At 37.3% G+C, this 18,973-nt stretch overlaps 2 protein-coding genes across 3 annotated transcripts in view; both read left to right on the plus strand.

Annotated features, from left to right (window-relative positions):
• Positions 1 to 4,321: 4,321 nt before the first annotated feature.
• TEX12 (testis expressed 12) lies at positions 4,322 to 6,765 on the plus strand. Its single transcript, XM_060103438.1, has 4 exons — positions 4,322 to 4,384; positions 5,142 to 5,253; positions 5,343 to 5,394; positions 6,621 to 6,765. Exons 1-4 carry the CDS (start codon positions 4,322 to 4,324, stop codon positions 6,763 to 6,765), a joined length of 372 nt encoding a protein of 123 aa, XP_059959421.1.
• A 3,562-nt stretch (positions 6,766 to 10,327) lies between these two features.
• BCO2 (beta-carotene oxygenase 2) overlaps positions 10,328 to 18,973 on the plus strand; it is a 46,329-nt gene continuing 37,683 nt past the window's right edge. For both annotated transcript variants that reach the window (XM_060103436.1, XM_060103437.1), the window contains exons 1-2: positions 10,328 to 10,458; positions 15,696 to 15,900. In XM_060103436.1, coding sequence (XP_059959419.1) covers positions 10,371 to 10,458; positions 15,696 to 15,900 — 293 coding nt within the window. In that variant the 5' untranslated portion in view covers positions 10,328 to 10,370. The remainder of the gene's footprint in view (positions 10,459 to 15,695; positions 15,901 to 18,973) is intronic.

The following is an 18,973-nucleotide window of genomic DNA, read 5'->3' on the forward strand; positions in this document are numbered from 1 at the left end:
CGTTACTATCACAGCTTTGAAAGTAACTAGCAGAAACAAAGTTTCTTAGACAATTTTCTCTTGAACATGTGCTAAATTGTATTACCTTGCTAGCAAGGGAATTAACAAGGTGATTTTTGTTTGTTTTTGCTTTTTTGCCAGTACAGAGACTGTATGGAAACAGAGGGGTTCTAGAGTTAGGAAACAAAATGCTTATATAAGCAGCTAGTTGAGGTGTTTTTGCTGTCGTTGTTTATTTGCTTGTTTTTGTTTTTAACAAGATAGAGTTTTCATTTCATAAGGTCATAAAACATCATGTCCACAGCAGTGATTACAAAGGAATTGTAAGATAGGATGGCTGAAGGTGCTTGGTACAGTGACTATCAGAAGAAAAAAAAAAGCACATTTAAGAAGTGCAGCAACTAGAAAAAGCCCGTTTGCAGCAATGAAGACCCAACGCAGCCAAAGATAAATAAATAAATAAATTTATATATATTAAAACAGTGTATGATAAGACTATACACGTGATTGAAACTGAAATGATAAGTTTTTATCCTCTGTGTTGTCCAATCGGGCCAATTTCCACAAAAGCATTAAGTAAACTGTGATTTAAATAAGCAGAACACTAAGCAAGTTAATTTTAAATGGTCCAGTGCCAATTATTTCTCTCCAGCTATAAAGATATATAATGCATAATTCACCCATTTCTTACTTTTGGGACATTTTTTCCTTTGACATAGAGCAACCCAAATGTCTCTATGTCTTACTTACTTCACAGGGTTGTTTGTAAAGATTAAATAGATGATGACAGCTCTTTGAATATTTTATTTTTTTGTGAGATCCTAGATAAGAGCATATATATATTTTTAACATCTTTATTGGAGTATAATCGCTTTACAATAGTGTGTTAGTTTCTGCAGTATAACAAAGTGAATCAGTTATATATATACATATATCCCCATATCTCCTACCTCTTGCGTCTCCCTCCCACCCTCCCTATCCCACCCCTCTAGGTGGTCACAAAGCACCGAGCTGATCTCCCTGTGCAATGCGGCTGCTTCCCACTAGCTATCTATTTTACATGTGGTAGTGTATATATGTCCATGCCACTCTCTCACTTTGTCCCAGCTCACCCTTCCCCCTCCCCGTGTCCTCATTCTTTGAATATTCTAAAGCACCAGACAACTATAACCCTGTGTGCCCTCTCACTTATTCTCACTCATGTAGCTTATACAACAGAGAAGAGATTTAAAAAATAAAATGTCTATGCTGTTCTCTTAATCTGATGTAAACATTTATGTATTAGGTGGAATCATTTTTTCCTGGAAATATTTTAACAACTAGATAACTACCTGTTTAGATATCATACAATGTGAAGGCTGGGAGAGGAATTAGGTCAGTATTTCTCAGACTTTCGGATTTGATGGACCATTAAGAATAATAACAACAATAATGACAGTAATGAAGAAGAGATAAACACTGAGTGGATAACTTTACATTTTACCAAGTAAGGGCATTAAAAATCTAAAAAATTTTATATTTTTTGTTTCTTGAGAGGACACGTTAACATCAAAAAATTTATGACATAGTAACAGAATAAAAGAATCTTTTAAAGTGAGTGCATTAACTTTAGGAAAAACTCATTACTTTTCCCTTCATTTTATCACAAATAGGGAACATTTCAATACAGATTGCTATCAGTCCTCAGATAGTGAGTAGAATCCTTTAAAGACTATCAATAACTGCACCATAATCACTAGTCTAGCTTTATTAAATGACTTACATTTCACAATAATGCCAACTCAAGTTAAACCGAGTACTTTTTTCCTAGGAGCTTACTTGAAACAATTGGCTTTTCCACAAACCAATAAATAAACATATACACACAATACTTACGTCTTGACAACTAACATTTAAACAAGCCAAAGGGAAAAAAATAATATGTATGTGTTAAACATAATTTGCTAAGGTGTAAGATTGTGGACCTGGAATTTATGGGAAGTGTTATTGACCTTTGTTTTATGAGGTGATATGCTTTTTATTTTCTTCCACAACTAACGGAGCATTAAGTGTGGAACGTCTGTCTTTCAAGTTGCAGGTCAAAGTCACCACATTAAAGCTCCCCATAAAGCTAAACCTCAAATACGTGAGCCACGTGTGTTACAAAATTTTTTTTTCAAAGCTTCCAATGAAGTTGATAAGTTATTGACACATCAAGAAGGGAATTTTCTCAACCGGTGTGATTCCGAAAGTTTGGTTGCACCAAAGAGAAAGAGGTGAAGGAACGGAGGTTCTGGATACAAAGTCTCGGTTTGAGGGCCAGGGGAACTCAGGTTTAAACCGTTGCTGCAGACCCACCACCTGGGACAGGATGTAACTTTTACTTGGAAAGTGGTGGTGGTGTGCTACTATTTCGTGTTCCTTTTCTGAGGTTCCAAAAGGCTGGGACACACCCGGCCTTCCTCTGGCAGTTCTTCCTTGGTCTTTCTTGAGGAACCAGTCTCAGATCTCTCCCTTCTTCCACAAACACTCACTCGGAGGTGGCGAGTTCTGTTTCACGGAGACTCCAAAGGGAGAAGCAAGGCGGGACAAATCCCCCCCTCCTTGGCAGCGTGGGAGGCGGGGCAGACGCCTCCCGTAATCTGCGCGCTGCACGCTGGGAAAGCCGCCTCCCCGAGCCTGCGCACTCACGTGTACGCGGCGCTTCCTCGTTCCCGTGCTTTGGCTGACGAGGAAGCTCCCGACGCCGCCGAGCCGCGGACAGCTCTTGGGCTGGTGATGAGCGCCCATGAGAGTGTGACAGGGTGTGAAGCAAGGCAGTGAGAGAGGGTGGACGCTTACCCCGCAGGGTCTCTAGTGGGGCTGAAACGCTAGTGGGGAGGAAAGGAGGGGCGCGGCGGGAAGTGAGAAGCAAGATAGGTGGGATGGCCTGGGAGGCCGAGATGGCGGTGGGAGGAAAGAGAAGGTGAGGAGAAAACGGCTGCACAAGGCCTGGGGGTAGTGCTTGGTAATGACGAAGGCACCAACGCCTCAGATTGCACAGCCGGGGTCGGTGGCTGTGAACGGTATTTGTCACAGGTGGAGGCCCAGCCTCTAGACCAGGCCTTGATTCAGCTGAGGGCTTAAACTATGACAGAAAATCTGTTTTTACAGAAGCAGAATTACCTAATGAGAAGAGTTTTGATTCGACATACATGCATGTTCTTTTACTGTGAGAGAGGCGAGAAGAGGTGTGAAAGGAAAAGGGAAGAGAAAAAGAGGAAGGGAGACGAGAACCACTCTCGTGTTCGCTTCTCTGAAACAGTCTCAAACTTCCCAAGGCAGAGTGAGCACTACTGTGCATGTGTAATATTTTCTACGTCTTACCGTTATAGCGCTTAAATTTATATGCTAGAAAGGTACTGACAGGAATATAGAAGCACTATATGGAATGTACTAGACAGACATCTTTATTATCTGTTGTTGCTGTCTTTCTATCATATATATGAATATTATACATGACTAAGCAAACAGATTCATTACAATTTTCCAGGTCAGCAGAGTTTCTCAAAAAGCAAGCAAAGTAAATGATAACTTGAGTGTAGACAGAGATCCTTATCTGTTAGGGTGTAGAGACTATACCATTCTAGGTTTCAACATTTTTCAAGTTTAAACTTAATCTTTCCCACTCCCAGGGAAATTATCTTAAGAATTTATGGGAAAGTAATTTAAAAGTAAAATGTGATGCTCTATGAAGGTAAGATAGGACAGTGGAAACAGAAGTCTCTTTTAGACTAGAAGAGATCTTGGTTCTAGTCTGGCCCAGTTTTACATGTTTGACTTTGGTCAACTATCTCTGCCTCTGTTTTCCCATCTGTAAAACTGAGATTGAATTAGATGAACTGTAAGATTTGTTTCAACGTGAAGATTTTGTGAAGGCTGAAAAATCCTGAATGAATCCTGAGACAAGGCAGAAAGTGCTAAAGAGACAGGCTTGGCTGACTGTATATAGCGGGAATAGAAGAAAATCATGGGGATGGTAGGCTGGCCCAGGTGATGTATGACTTTGGATGCTCTACCGTAGAATTTGAGCTTAGTCTGGAGCAATGAATGGTCAAGGGAAGGTGTTTTGAGTTAAGGGAATGCAGTCATCAGAGTTTTGAAAGACTGCCCAAACAGCAGTTGGTAGAATGAAACAGAGAAGGGAGAATTTGAGTAGGTTAGGTAAGTGACAAATAATGAGAGCCCAAACTAACAGTGGCAGGAGGAGTGGAAAGAAAGGGAAGGATTCAAGAGAGCTGCAGCATGAGTTTGTACCTAAAATTGACATTGCTCTAAACTTTGCAGCTCTTGCCTCCAGAATATGATGGCCAGTCACCTTGTAAAACCTGATACTAGAAATTGCAAGAGACCAAGAGAGTTGGAGGTAATCTTTGTGCTTGTGGAGTCTTACTCTTTTATTTTATGAACTTCTCAATTTTTTTTCATTTAAGATAATTCTACTGATAAATGGAATTTAGTGTCTTCATATTCCCAGAGCTGGGATTGTCCCAGCAGGAACTATGTTGACTCCAGCTGCCTTTTCACTAAGTATAGGCCTCCAGGAAACTATTGGGAGGTTTCTTTGTGGTAATTTGTGATCTAGAGACAGAAGTGGGTTCAAGCCTGTATAATACATAAGACTTTACATAATTATTTTGATATCTAAGTAGGATACCTAGGTACTATACTTGCTGATATTTTTGAAAAAAGCACTGTATCCTGCTCTTCTTCACCACTACCCCACCAATTGATCTGTTTACATTTGGAACATTGTTCCCTTAAAGATTATGTTATCTTGCAAAAATTTGCAAGCATATGGCTGTTATCCAAATGAAAGTCTTGCTCTTTTGCTATGGAAAACATCTGCTGGCTCAAGATACAGGAAACTTTTTCATCAGGGGATTAATACTATTTTCAAAGTCTAAACACATAATAAAATTATTACGTTGAACAAAGTTGTGCCTAAAAGTTTCCTGGTTAATAAAATTACAAATAACTAATCAGGACACAAGAGTATATAATTTCCAGCATGTTTGCTTTTTTCTGAAAGAAGTTTTATTTGCTTTTTTTTTTTTTAACAATGTATATATCTTAAGCATCTTGCTAGCAATTTACGTATTTTCTCTACTTTCTTCTATTAGCCTCAAATGCCAGCTAGTCCACAACTGTCCTCTCTTGGAAAATCAGATTCTTCTTTCTCTGAAAGCTCTGGACTATTTTATAAAGATGAAGCCCTGGAGAAAGATTTGAATGGTGATCTATAAAGTGCTTGTATTTCTATACATTGATACTATAATATGGAAAGTTTATTATAGTTAACTTAGTGATTTATTTTTGAACAGATATGAGCAAGGAAATTAATCTAATGTTGTCTACATATGCAGAGATCTTAAGGCAAGTACTTATAGTATATTCTCTTGAGTCTTTATTTTATTTTATTTTATTTTTTCTTTTTGCGGTATGTGGGCCTCTCACTGTTGTGGCCTCTCCCGTTGCGGAGCACAGGCTCCGGATGCGCAGGCCCAGCGGCCATGGCTCACGGGCCCAGCCGCTCCGTGGCATATGGGATCCTCCCAGACTGGGGCACGAACCCGTATCCCCTGCATCTGCAGGCGGACTCTCAACCACTTGCGCCACCAGGGAGGCCCTTGAGTCTTTATTTTAAACACAGAAGTTTTCTTCTGGAAACTCCGTAATGGGAAGTTTAGTGCATGGGCTACAAAACCTATCTAGTAATTATAATTTTGAAATTTTTTATTCTACCTCAGTTTCTTATAATAGATTAGTTGTTTAATTTCAAAGACTACCATTTCCACTAAACATCTTTTGTTTTGATACTCTCAGAGCTGAAACAAGGCTGGATATATTTTGTTCTCTAATTATCAATAGATGATAAAACACTTAAAATTTTATGAAAAAACTTTCAGAAAGATACCATTTGGTGAAGTTAACCATAATAATAGAGTGATATTAAAGATAAATATATTTATGAAATGTTTAAATGTTATCAATATACATTTGAAGGCTGAATTTAAATATTCTATTGGCCTGAGACTATCATGTTTTATAAGGTGCTTTTTTTTTTTTTTTTTCTTTTTGCGGTATGCGGGCCTCTCACTGTTGTGGCCTCTCCCGTTGCGGAGCACAGGCTCCGGACGCGCAGGCCCAGCGGCCATGGCTCACGGGCCCAGCCGCTCTGCGGCACATGGGATCCTCCCAGACCGGGGCACGAACCCGTATCCCCTGCATCGGCAGGCGGACTCTCAACCACTGCGCCACCAGGGAGGCCCTATAAGGTGCTTTTTAAAACTACTGGACAGTCACTGTATTTGAATAATAGTTTGTGTGGCTGTTAAGATAATGTATATAGTTTAATATTAGAATTATAATGTGTAAGATACACATTCTGCTGTGTCAAGGGACTTTGAGTAGTCAAAAATATTTGTGGAACTAATTTAACTTTTACTGAGCAGTGTTTATAAATTAATGAAGCTTTTTGATGTACAAAGCCATTTAAATGAAATAGCTAACAAATATAGCATAATAGAACACGTCACTATGATAGTGTGTTTAGATGTTATGACTATTTAGTTTAATGTAAAACTTTTTTTCCCCATTAGTGAGAGAGCAGCAGTAGATGCATCTTATATTGACGAGATAGATGGACTCTTCAAAGAAGCCAATACTATTGAAAACTTTCTAATACAGAAAAGAGAGCTCCTGAGACAGAGGTTTACAGTGATTGCAAACACACTACACAGATAAAATTGTGTACTTAAAATAAGCTGAGAATTTAAGCCCATTATTGTTGTGATAAAAGAATGACATTTGTGCTCTGAATGCTCTCCAGTTGTTAAGAAAATGTATACCTTAAATATAGAAGGGGAAACTCCTTAAATTTCTTTTCTCGATTTAAAAGGGGCATTAAGCTGGACATTAATATGATACATAGCTTTTCTTTTGAGAGTCAAATATTTGTCATATTTTATAAAAGTGTAAACTGTTTAAATTGTATATGGATCCTCTTCTTTTTTTTTCTTAAACCTCCTAACCTTTCTTAAATTTCTAAAAGAAGACTTAGTGAGTTAATTCGATAATATTTAACAATATTGCACTTTTTCTTTTAGAATATTTTGTTTAAATAGCAGATAGATAGCTTTGGAATAGTTTTAAGATGTTTTTCATGGTCAGCATTGAAAAAAATTAAAACCCAAAAGTAATTTGTCCAGTTTCTCAATATGTAGTTAAACTGTGCTATTGCTATTTAATATTACCATTTGATTATTTTCACTATTATTATTATACATTGCTAATAAAAATTTGGTTTAAAATTATTGTCTTGTGGTAAAATAAAAACCAGAAATTACTAACCAGAACTTTATGTGAATTGACTTTTTTACACATCAGCCATATCAATGGTACAGTTAATGAAGTATATTTAGAAGCCTTAGCAGCTAGCTGTGTGGTATAGGATAAAGATTAGTGGTCCAGAAGTAAAGAGATTGTTTAAACAAGTCAATCTCAGTGAGTCATTTCAATCCTATTATAATTCAGAAATTGAATTCGGACTAGGAAATCTCTAATATTTATCTAGCTGAAAAAATCCTCCCTTTGTTGGAAGGTACTGCTATGATTTTATTGAAAACTTTTTATGTTATATAATTATATGTGATAGCTATATTGATCAGATTTTTAAAAATCACAGCACCAATTGTTCAATCATATACATAATTCAATCTATTATTTGTATATTTTGCCTATATAAGCAATCACAAATTTGGACATATTTACAGGCAGTACTACAGGGAACTTGGTATTCCTCAGGTGGACAGCATGTTTGCCTTGATGCCTTCTAAATGTTAAAATCTCATTTCATCAAATTACTATTTTAAGGCATATATACCACATATAATAAATATTCATACAAGAAAGCACTGAAAACAGTGAAATAAAAGAATATTTACTAAAAGTATTGGTTATTAAGTGGAAAAAATTACTTGGTTTGTAGAGGGATATGTTAACGTCACAGGATAGGTTGGAGGTCAATGAAGCTTAGAAATGGGATTTTTAAAATTTTTTATTAAAAAAATTTTAAACATCTTTATTGGAATATAATTGCTTTACATTGTTGTGTTAATTTCTGTTGTATAACAAAGTGAATCATCTATACATATACATGTATCCCCATGTCCCCTCCCTCTTGCTTCTCCCTCCCGCTCTCTCTATCCCACCCCTCTAGGTGGTCACAAAGTACTGAGCTGATCTCCCTGTGCTATGCAACTGCTTCCCACTAGCTATCTGTTTTACATTTGGTAGTGTATATATTTCCATGCCACTCTCTCACTTCGTCCCAGCTTACCCTTCCCCCTTCCCATGTCCTCAAGTCCATTCTCTACATCTGTGTCTTTATTCCTGTCCTGCCTCTGGGTTCTTCAGAACCATTTTTTTTTTTTTTTTTTTTTTAGGTTCCATGTATATGTGTTAGCATACGGTATTTGTTTTTCTCTTTCTGACTTACTTCACTCTGTATGACAGAGTCTAGGTCCATCCATATAAATGAGATTTTTAAATACTGAGTGCAACAGGAAGACTGTCTCTGAGTTGATATGACAAATCAGCTTGATCTTGAGTTATTCTGTTACCTTAGAGTTATTTAATGTTTAAATACGAAGATGACTCTGCTGGCCCATCATCATTAAGAAATGTTCTTGAGTTATTTTTTTTCTAAGCATTTGTTATTAATGTGAAAGATAAGGCTAACATTGTTTCAGAGTGGATTTCGTATTATATTTGTTATATCTTAATAGTGTCACCATTGTTCAGCATCTGGTTTTTCCCTGTGCAGGTTAAATTTGATCATTTCATTGGGTGTGTATAAGACTAGGGAACTGATATTTAGTCACAGTGTGTTTACTGGTCAGAACAGCTACCTCCTGGGGAAAAAGTTCCTGAAAGCCTAATTAATGCTTATTTTTTAATCAAATTGGATGTCTTTGGTACCATCCACATGAGAATAATTATCTCACAACTGGAAATATGCTATTGCAGGAATATATTTGCCCTTTAATTTATACTTATCACTCATTTCAATAAGATTTCATAAGTTTATAAATTATTTTTCACTAATTACAAATCAAAATATATATTGAGTCTCTTTGTACATCATGATCTGCTAGACACTGTGGGGAGTACAGAATAGTTTAAGATACTCTGTTCTCCCTTCTGACAAGTTTAGCCACTCTTTTTTTTTTAACATCTGTATTGGAGCATAATTGCTTTACGATGGTGTGTTAGTTTCTGCTTTATAACAAAGTGAATCAGCTATACGTATACATATATCCCCATATCTCCTCCCTCCTGCGTCTCCCTCCCACCTTCCCTATCCCACCTCTCTAGGTGGTCACAAGGCACCGAGCTGATCTCCCTGTGTAATCATTCTTTTCTTGAAATACACTTACGTGTCTTTGCTAGGAAGACATGATATGTCAATGTTAAAAGTATTTCTGTGGCACTGCTATTAACTCCTAGTGGGAGTTAATAGAAGGCTTTGGCAAGGGGGTCAGATAGGTAGATTTTGAAATGGGTTTTTTAAAAAGAGAGGAGGATATTTCAGGCAGGGAAAAATTTGTTCAGAGGCACAGAAGAACAAAAACGTGGTAAGTCATTTTACTGGGCTGAGAATTCACAAAGGGGAATAGTGTATCATCTAAACTGCTAGAGAGCAGGACAGAATCTGTTCTCAATTTGTAGCACAGTATTTGATACATTGGAGCTCAGAAATGTTTGTTAAATTAATAAAATGATAAATGGTTATTAGTTTTTTAAGGGTATACCTTCACAGGGCTTTAGTCATACTAGATGATTAGAGAATGTTTTGCAAATTAAGTGAATAGAAAAGGAAAAGTGAAATGCTAGAAAGGCAGAGAGACAAAGGATGAAAGATACGTTGTGGGCAGATTGTAAAGTCCTTTGTTGACAGATTAAATTTGGACTTTATTCTGTAAAGGAAGAGGAGATCTGAATCATTCAGAGGAGAGGAGTGGCGTAATGAAATTGATCCCCTGGATCAACTGACTTAATTGTAGTGTGAGGACAGATTTGAAAGAGGAAAGTTTAGGGAGGGAGACCACTATTGGTGGTCCAATTTCAGTATTTCTAACAGCAACTTACTATAGACAGGTTGTTGGGATACTTGTTCTGGAAATGAGACTAAGAGTGGTTGCAGGCATTTTGAAGTCCTGCCCTTTAATCCCCACCCCCTTCTATTCTGTCAGTGAGCCAGGGACAACCCAGGAAGTGAATGTTTCACTGCCAGTCCGTGTGAGGATTTGGGAATCACAGGATCTGCTGCTACTGAACTCAATACAAAGATGTTTTTTCAAATCTTTCTACATTTTGTCAGCAAACTTTCTACCATTGTAACTGGTTTCCTTTCTGTGATAGTACACTGGATTCCAGGTAGGGGATTTGCCCCTTCCTCTTCCTCTTTCTCCTTTTTCTACCAGCCTGAACTTAGATCTCTGTGCCTCTTTCCTGAAGAATACTAGGGGCTTCTGAAGTTTTCCAATCTGTGTGGAGCAGATACAGGCGGCAGCACTGCAGAGCTGGGAGTTAAAGAAGATTGAGTCAGGATTTGTTTACTTGTTGTCAGGGAAACAGCCTTTCTGTTTGTATATTTTATACAACATAAAGGGGTGGAATTCAGGGTTTAGGAATTCTCTTGGATCTGCAATAGGAAGAATATTCACTATTTAGAATTTTCTCATTTGAAAATCACTGCTACATGTTCTAATGTAAATGTTTGGTTCTTCTGTTTGCATTCTGGGGGACTTCCTTAAAACCTCTGTTTATTGTTTTGTAGCTTTCTATTGTATCTACTAACTTACATGATTTTATTCTTGAAATTGGCTGATATAGAGCTATTAGACATCATACTGATATGCACTAAAAACTTTAAAATTATTTAATTCGGGGGTGGTGGTGATGAATTGGGAGATTGGGATTGACATATATACACTAATATGTATAAGATGGATAACTAATAAGAACCTGCTGTATAAAAAATAAAATTCAAAAACAAAACAAAACAAAAAACAAGAAAAAAACCTCATTGTCCTTCAACCACACATTCCCATTGTTCTTGAAACCTGCTTTATGGGAGGATGGCACCTGAAGAGGGAAAATAACAACTGCCCAGGCTGTTATATCTTTCTGATAAATATCAGGCTGCAGTCACTTGTGAACGTTTCCCTCATTAGGTTTGGATAATTAATTGCTGAGTCTTGCTGCTTTCTTTTGAGAAAGGGGCAGTATATAAAATATATTTTATTTAAAAATGCATCTGATTTCAGAATAAATGCTCAATTTCAGGGCTGCAAAAAAATGAAAAATAAAAAAATAAATTATTTAATTCAATAATGTAGTGCTTGCTCTATGTAAGGCAATGTGTTAGGTAATGGGGTGGAGACAAAAACAAGACCCTGTACTTAAGGAATACTTGTAGTAGAAGTCCTAAAGTAAATTCATCTTTATCACACTAGGTGAAGTAAGACAAATGCCGTAAGAGAGCTAAAAGAGATGCTGTGTGATTTCAGACTAAGGAGAATCAGTTCTTACTATATGAAATGGGGATATTGTGTTTATGAAGCTGGTGACGTGGGCACTGCATCTTGAAGGGTGCATCACCTTAAGTAGATGAGAAATATCCTAGGTGAAGACAGGTATACGGTTATGATGAGAAGAGATTGGAGAGTGGTCCAGTTTGGCTGGAGGAGAAGGTATTAGTGAGAGGCATTACTGGACAGGTAGGTTGGTGTGAGACTGTACAGTGCCTTCATCAATGCCTGGCCAAGTAGTTCAGACCTTATTTGGTAGACAGTGAGGAGTCATTAGTAAAGGTTTTATGGAGGAATATACAACACAATCAGATCTGTGCTTAGAAGATGAATTCAGTAGCAGTGCTCCCTAATGCTTTTACGTTATAGCTCACATAGAAAATGATAATATTTTTACTGCATACTGGAGTAAATTGGATGGGATTTGGAACCCCATGAGCTGCGTAGAGCTGGAGGTGATTGACATGGGGGCTCTGGCCATCCTAAGGGCTAAGGGGATCAAGAGGCCCACCAATTAGGAAGCTCTGGCATAGATGATAGCTTCCCTATCTAGTTTCAATTAAGAGGCTGTGATAATATCCATCTAAGAGGTTGTGAGGACCTAAATTATGACAGTAGAAAGGAAGTTACTGCTAGGCAAGAGAATATGAAGCATCAGTGCTTATGAGAACAGGTTCAGGCTGGAAGAAAAATTGGGGGAGCTGCCCAGGAGAGGTGGACTGGTAAAAATCTTTACAAGGGATTTGTCCCAGGCACCCTTGCAAACTTCTGAGCCCTAGTAATTTATAATGGCTACCCTATATCATCCCCTTGTCCTCTTCCTGGCATTGTGTGGGTATAATCAGCAGAATTTAACCACTTATTGAATGTTAGGGAGACAGTGAAGGAAGACAAATTCAAGGCCCACAGAGATTTTGAAGCTAGGTTATTTAGCAAGTGGGAAAATTGATTTGGAAGGGAGAAAATGAAAAATTCTCTTTTGACATGTTGAGAGTCACCTGCAAGAAGTAATTGGTGAAAATAAGGGACTAGATGAGATTACCAAGGGAGAGTGCTGAGGTTAAAGAGTAAAGGTCCAAGGTCAGACTTTAGGAACACATTCACGAGGTGATAAGAAGAGGAACCAATAAAGGGAATTAACTTTTGGAAATTATCTACTATTATTACATTTAATTATGATGATGGACTTGAACAGGAAGTGTTATCTGCCTTTTATTCTCATTATCCACATTTTATCATTGAAAAATCTGAGGCTCAGAGTGATTAGTAACTTGCCTAAGGTTGTTAGCTAGTAAGTAGGAAGCTGGCATAAAGCAAACAAAGAGGAAGCAGGAAAGTTAGAAAAGTGCAATGTCTCAGAAGCTAAGAATGGGAAAGGGTTTAAGGAGCTGTTGCCTACAATATCAAGCACTATGGAAAATATGAATAATATATAATAAACTGCCACCAGCATGCTATGGAGTACAGAACATATAAACATGTAAATGTTTTCTAAAATGTAAAATGTTTTAAGTTCATGAATCTCTATTAAGACAAATACCCAATCAGGGTATTCAGTTTACTTCTACTTAAGTAAGGGGAGTAAAAGATCTGACCTCAGGGAACTTATTTTAATCTAAGAGTGAAAATAGGATAAATATGCATAATAATAATAAAAGTAGTAAGAGAAATACCAGAGGGTTTCCTTTTCTACGTTTTCAAAGCATCCTCTTTATATCTCTAATCTTGTGGCTCTCAAATTTTATTGTAGTATGCCTAAGAATACCTGCTTGCCCTTACCTCAGAGATTCTGATTTATTAGGTCCAGAGTGGGGTCCATGAATCTGCACATTAGCAATAACACCAGGTATTTCTGTTACAAGTAGACCCCAGGCCAGACCTTGAGAAATAATGCTCAAACAAAACGCTGACTACAGTATAAATGATCTACTTGTATGTCTGTTTCCTAGGCAGTGAGTTCCTTTACATCTGAGTTCTAACACTTTTTATCCCTCAGCAGTGCCTATCACTTTGTGAATGAATAAATAATTCAAAGAAAGAAGATATTACATCTTGTTGATTGGTCATTGAAAGCTACATAAATAATAATAGGTTGGGAATAGGTTGTTTGAGGAACTTCCCTGGTGGTGAAGTGGTTGGGAATCTGCCTGCCAATGCAGGGGACACAGGTTCGATCCCTGGTCCAGGAAGATCCCACATGCCATGGAGCAACTAAGCCCATGCGTCACAACTACTGAGCTTGTGCTCTAGAGCCCGCAAGCCACAGCTACTGAGCCACTGTGCCACAATTACTGAAACTCAGGTGCCTAGAGCCTGTGCTCTGCAACAGGAGAAGCCACCGCAATGAGAAGCCCATGCACTGCAATGAAGAGTAGCCCCTGCTCACTGCAACTAGAGAAAGCCTGCATGCAGCAACGAAGACCCAATCCAATCAAAAAAAAATTTATAAAAAAAGACAAAAATTTTTTTGAGTATTTACTATGTTCTAAAAACTTTATATAACCTAACTTGTTTATTATTTATAGCCTTAGGAGCAATAAGGATTATTATTATTCCCATCCTAGAAGGAGGAAGCAGAACAGAGAGGTGGTCTTCCTCAAGGCTAATTATTTGGAAAATGGAATGCCAAGATTTGAACTCAAGCATTCTAGAGCCAGTCAGAGCCTGGGCCACACTCTTAAGTATTACACTATGCTGCCTCTTAAAGGAAATAGCATTTCAGGTAGACTTTGAACAATAGATAAAATTTCCTTAGGGATAGATTAGTGGGAAGGACATTCAGGGTGAAAGTGAATTTTCTCTGGGAAATCAGGAAATAGTTGGGTTTGACCAAATTGTTACTTATAGGAAAGTAGAAGGACTCAAGTGCTCTAAACTCAATTTTTGAAAGAGTTGAAAGAAGTGGGATAATAGGTACAATATTATAAAATGTTTTGCTAAAACAATAGTGTCCCTATGTTTTAGTTAGGTTTTCTAGTTTAGACTTCATCGCTGTTAAAGTTTTATGAAATAAAATAAAGGACTATATTTTATAGTATCTAATTAATTATGTACTTGACCACCCCTCTGTGTTAGGAAATACTGCCTGTGAACACTGAATAAATATGAAATAAAGGGATAATTTTCAGGTCTCTATTATAAAATAATAACTTTTTTGTGGCTTTTGAATTTCAGGTAATTTCAGACCAGGTTTCACTGCATAATTTAATTTATGATACCTTTTTCCTGGAAAATGCCATATTCATTCATGTGTGTACCATTAAAATAGCAGAAATTAGGGGCTCCCCTGGTGGCGCAGTGGTTAAGAATCCGCCTGCCAATGTAGGGGACATGGGTTTGAGCCCTGGTCCAGGAAGATCCCACATGCTGTGGAGCAACTAAGCCCGAGTGCCACAACTACTGAGCCCACATGCCACAACTACTGAAGCCCATGCTCCTAGTGCCTGTGCTCCACAACAAGAGATGCCACCGCAATGAGAAGCCGACGCACTGCAACGAAGAGTAGTCCCTGCTCACCACAACTAGAGGAAGCCCGTGCACAGCAACAAAGACCCAACGCAGCCAAAAATAAATAAATAAATAAAAATTAAAAAAAATAGCAGAAATTAAATTGCAGATCCTATTAAATTCTCATAAATCACTATGAAATCTTTGGGATCACATTCTGGTGTACCTAAAGTACTAAGGTCAATGTAATTATGATAATATTGAATGGTGGGTATTTTTTATTATAACAATGATGTGTAGCTATTAGTACATCTATGCTTAGCATGTAGATTCAGTGTTGTGAAAAGACCAGCATTGTTCAACTGTGAGAAATGACAATAGGGGTAACTAAAGTCCTGAGTTAATTCTTAGGCAGATTTGTACTGCAAGAACACAAAAAGGATTATTGTGGTTCAAAAATGGAGAACCAAAGAGTTGGTGGTCTGAGAATGAGGAAGGAGAGGAATTTGGGGACTATATTTGGTGTTAGGTTTATACTTCTCTTACCAGTAGATGAGTTTATTGTCTATGGAGAAACAGGAATGTTCATAGAAGATTGGTAAAATTTTTGTGCTTTTGATTTCCTCTTCACAGTGTTGAAGAAGTACGTGGAAAATACTCATGAGAAAAAAGTGATTTTCAGTAAGCGGAAGAGCCTTCCGTGTATTGCATCACTTTTAACCACGGTGGAGGAGACTCCGCAGATCATCTCTGCTCGAGTCCGGGGACATTTTCCTAAGTGGCTCAATGGCAGTCTACTTCGAATTGGACCTGGGAAGTTCGAGTATGGGAAGGATAAGTAAGCCTTGATTTTGGAGAACAATTTGGATTTCTTAGCATGGACTCGTTCTATGGAATGTGCATTAATATCTGCTTCCTCTCTGAGGCTAACATTGCCATGCAATCCCTTTGATTACAGATGAGGAAACTATAGTCTACAGAAAAAAAATGGAGATTTAATTCTTTTTTAAAAGTTTTGACTTTTCTGCTTTGCAGAATACTGTAAATTTTAAGTCATCTGAAAGTTTATGCTAAAAGAGAAGTGTCAGGAACTATCTATAGGACTAGCAAGCTCTATTTCATCACAAGTTCCTGAAGGAAGGGGCAATGTCTTCACCTCATACCACTCCCTTACCCAGTACTCCCCAGACACAATGGCTCTTTCAGTTCCTCAAACCAGGCATGTTTATTCTTGCTCAGGGTCTTGGCATTGGCTTGCTCATCTCTCTTCCCAAGTCTGATTCTTGTCATTCAGATATGAGCTCAAATTTCACATCCTTTGAGCCTTCCCTGATCTCCCAATCTAAAAATGCTACTATTTTTTACATTACTTATTTTAATTCCCTGCATTATCAATATCCAGTATATTTTTGTTTGTTTATTTATTTATTAGCTGTGTTTCCTCACTAGATGGCAGTCCCATGATGGTGGGGACGTTTTCTTGTTCAACCCATATCCCCAATATCTAGGATAGTGCCCTGTACTTAAATAGCACTCAATAAATATATGTAAATACTTGAAAAAAACCCAATAACTCTTTAGCGGATTGTTTCTCTGTGTGTCTACTAGGGACATGAAGTGATGTGAAGAAACCACTATGGTCAGGAAGAAATCTACTTTGCTTTAAACATTTAAAAATATTTGAAACTTTTTTTTCATTGTGAAAGTTTTTACCTGTATAAAACTTTTTGACATATAGAACAGAGTGTGGAAAAAGTGTGTACCACATCCTCTGTTAGCACTTCGGTGTATTTCCTGCTAATCTCTATAGATTTGCTTTAAATAATCACAATCATATGTAGAATTTTTTTTAGTGAAGTATAATTGACATATAACATTATACTAGTTTCAGGTGTACAACATAATGATTCAATATTTGTATGTATTGTGAAATGATCATCACAATAATTCTAGTTAACATTCATCACCATACATAGTTACAAAATTTTTTTCTTATGATGAGGACTTTTAAGATTTACTCTCAGCAACTTTCAAATATGCAATAAGTATTATTAACTATAGTCACCATGCTGTACATTACATCCCTTATTTATTTTATAACTGGAAGTTTGTACCTTTTCATCCCCTTCACCTCTTGCAATCACCAATCTATTCTCTGAATCTATGAGCTTGTTTTTCTTTTTCTTTTTTTTTTAAGGTTCTACATATAAGTGAGATCATATGGTATTTGTCTTTCTCTGTCTGGCTTATTTCACTTAGCATAATGCCCTCAAGCTCTATTCATGTTGCAAATGGCAACATTTCTTTCTTTTTTATGGCTGAGTAGTATTCCATTGTGTATATAGATGCCACAACTTCTTTATCCATTCATATGTCCATGGACACTTAGGTTGTTTCCATATCTCAGCTACTGTAAATAATGCTACAATAAACATGAGGGTGCATATATCTTTTTGAGTTAGTGTTTTTGATTTCTTTGGATAAATATCCAGAAGTGGAATTGCTGGATCATATGGTAGTTCTATTTTTAATTTTTTGAAGAACCTCCATACAGGTTTCCATAGTGGCTGTACTAATTTACTTTTTCACCAACAGTGCGTGAGTGTTCTCTTTTCTGCACATCCTCCCCAACACTTGTTATTTCTTGTCTTTTCAATAATAACCATTCTAACAGGTGTAGGGCGGTATGTCATTGTGGTTTTGATTTGCATATGCTTGATGACTAGTGATGCTGAGCATCTGTTCATGTACCTGTTGACCATCTGTATGTCTTTTCTTGGAAAATGTCTATACAGATCTTCAGCCCATTTTAAAACCAGGTTTATGTTTTTTTGCTATTGAGTGTATGAGTTCTTTATATATTTTAGATATTAACTGAATTTTTTTGCCCTCATTTTAAAAAAATTCATACTGTCATAAGCCTTTTTATCTGTGTTGCTACAAAATCTGAATGACTATTACTTTTAATGGCTGGATGATATTCCAGAAATCACTGCCCTTTAAAAAATATGATAAAATACACGTTACATAAAATTTGCCATCTAAAATTTGCCAACTATTTTTGAGCATACATTCATTAGCATTAAGTACATTCACACTGATGTGCTATCATCACCACGGTCCATCTACTTTTCATCTTGCAAAACTGAACTCTGTACCCATTAAACAGTAACTCCCCATGCTCCCCTTCCCCAAGCTCCTGGCAACCACCTAATTGTACCTTCTATTAGTTATATCATTCCTATGGGCCTGGTGGGGATCTGATTACGGTCCTACTGTGCTTCTCCAGCTGTTGTTAGAAACATATCAAGAATTAGGGTCATGTTTAAGATATATTTTTAATAACCCAGATATTTTAATTTGCTGAACCTGTTGCATATTGTCTTTACTGAATATTAGACTTTTAAAATGCCACTGCTAGAAGGGAAGAAAATGCAATGTTCTTCCACCGCCCTACCCCTCCCCAACCAGCTGCTGCAAGAAGCCCTTAAGAAGTTACTTTAAATGCTTAGGGTAATGGCTGGGGGGCTGGGAAAGTAGGGGACTGATTTGGAGGTAGAAAAAAAGAAAGTGACTGAACTGACCTATGGACACCCCCCATTAGCCCTAACAGAGTAGCTCTACATTTCTCTATTTTTATCTGGATTTCATAAAAGTTATAATTTGAAAAAAGATTATGAAGCAAAAAGGAAGAGGAGGAGGAAAAGAAAAATAAAACTACTAGTCCACTGCCCAGAGGGTAACAGCCTCTTACAAAAATCACATGGTATTTCATCTGCTACAGGAGCAGCTTTAGTCAATTGTAAAACCAAGTAGCAGAGCTACTCAGGGCCTGGGATTGCACCACAGGCCTCTTTTAAGATGAAGATCTTTGTGGGGGAAGGAAAATGGGCGGTGTGGTTGGTCCACAT

This window comes from Mesoplodon densirostris, chromosome 7, assembly GCF_025265405.1.
Source record: "Mesoplodon densirostris isolate mMesDen1 chromosome 7, mMesDen1 primary haplotype, whole genome shotgun sequence".
Lineage (NCBI taxonomy): Eukaryota > Metazoa > Chordata > Mammalia > Artiodactyla > Ziphiidae > Mesoplodon > Mesoplodon densirostris.

What these genes read in the sequence shown, in the direction of transcription:
- TEX12 (XM_060103438.1), top strand. Translation starts at nt 4,322, where the DNA reads ATGATGGCCAGTCACCTTGTAAAACCTGATACTAGAAATTGCAAGAGA. An exon ending in AGAGACCAAGAGAGTTGGAG is followed by an intron (nt 4,385 to 5,141) that starts GTAATCTTTGTG and finishes TTCTTCTATTAG; the next exon opens with CCTCAAATGCCAGCTAGTCC. An exon ending in ACATATGCAGAGATCTTAAG is followed by an intron (nt 5,395 to 6,620) that starts GCAAGTACTTAT and finishes TTTCCCCATTAG; the next exon opens with TGAGAGAGCAGCAGTAGATG.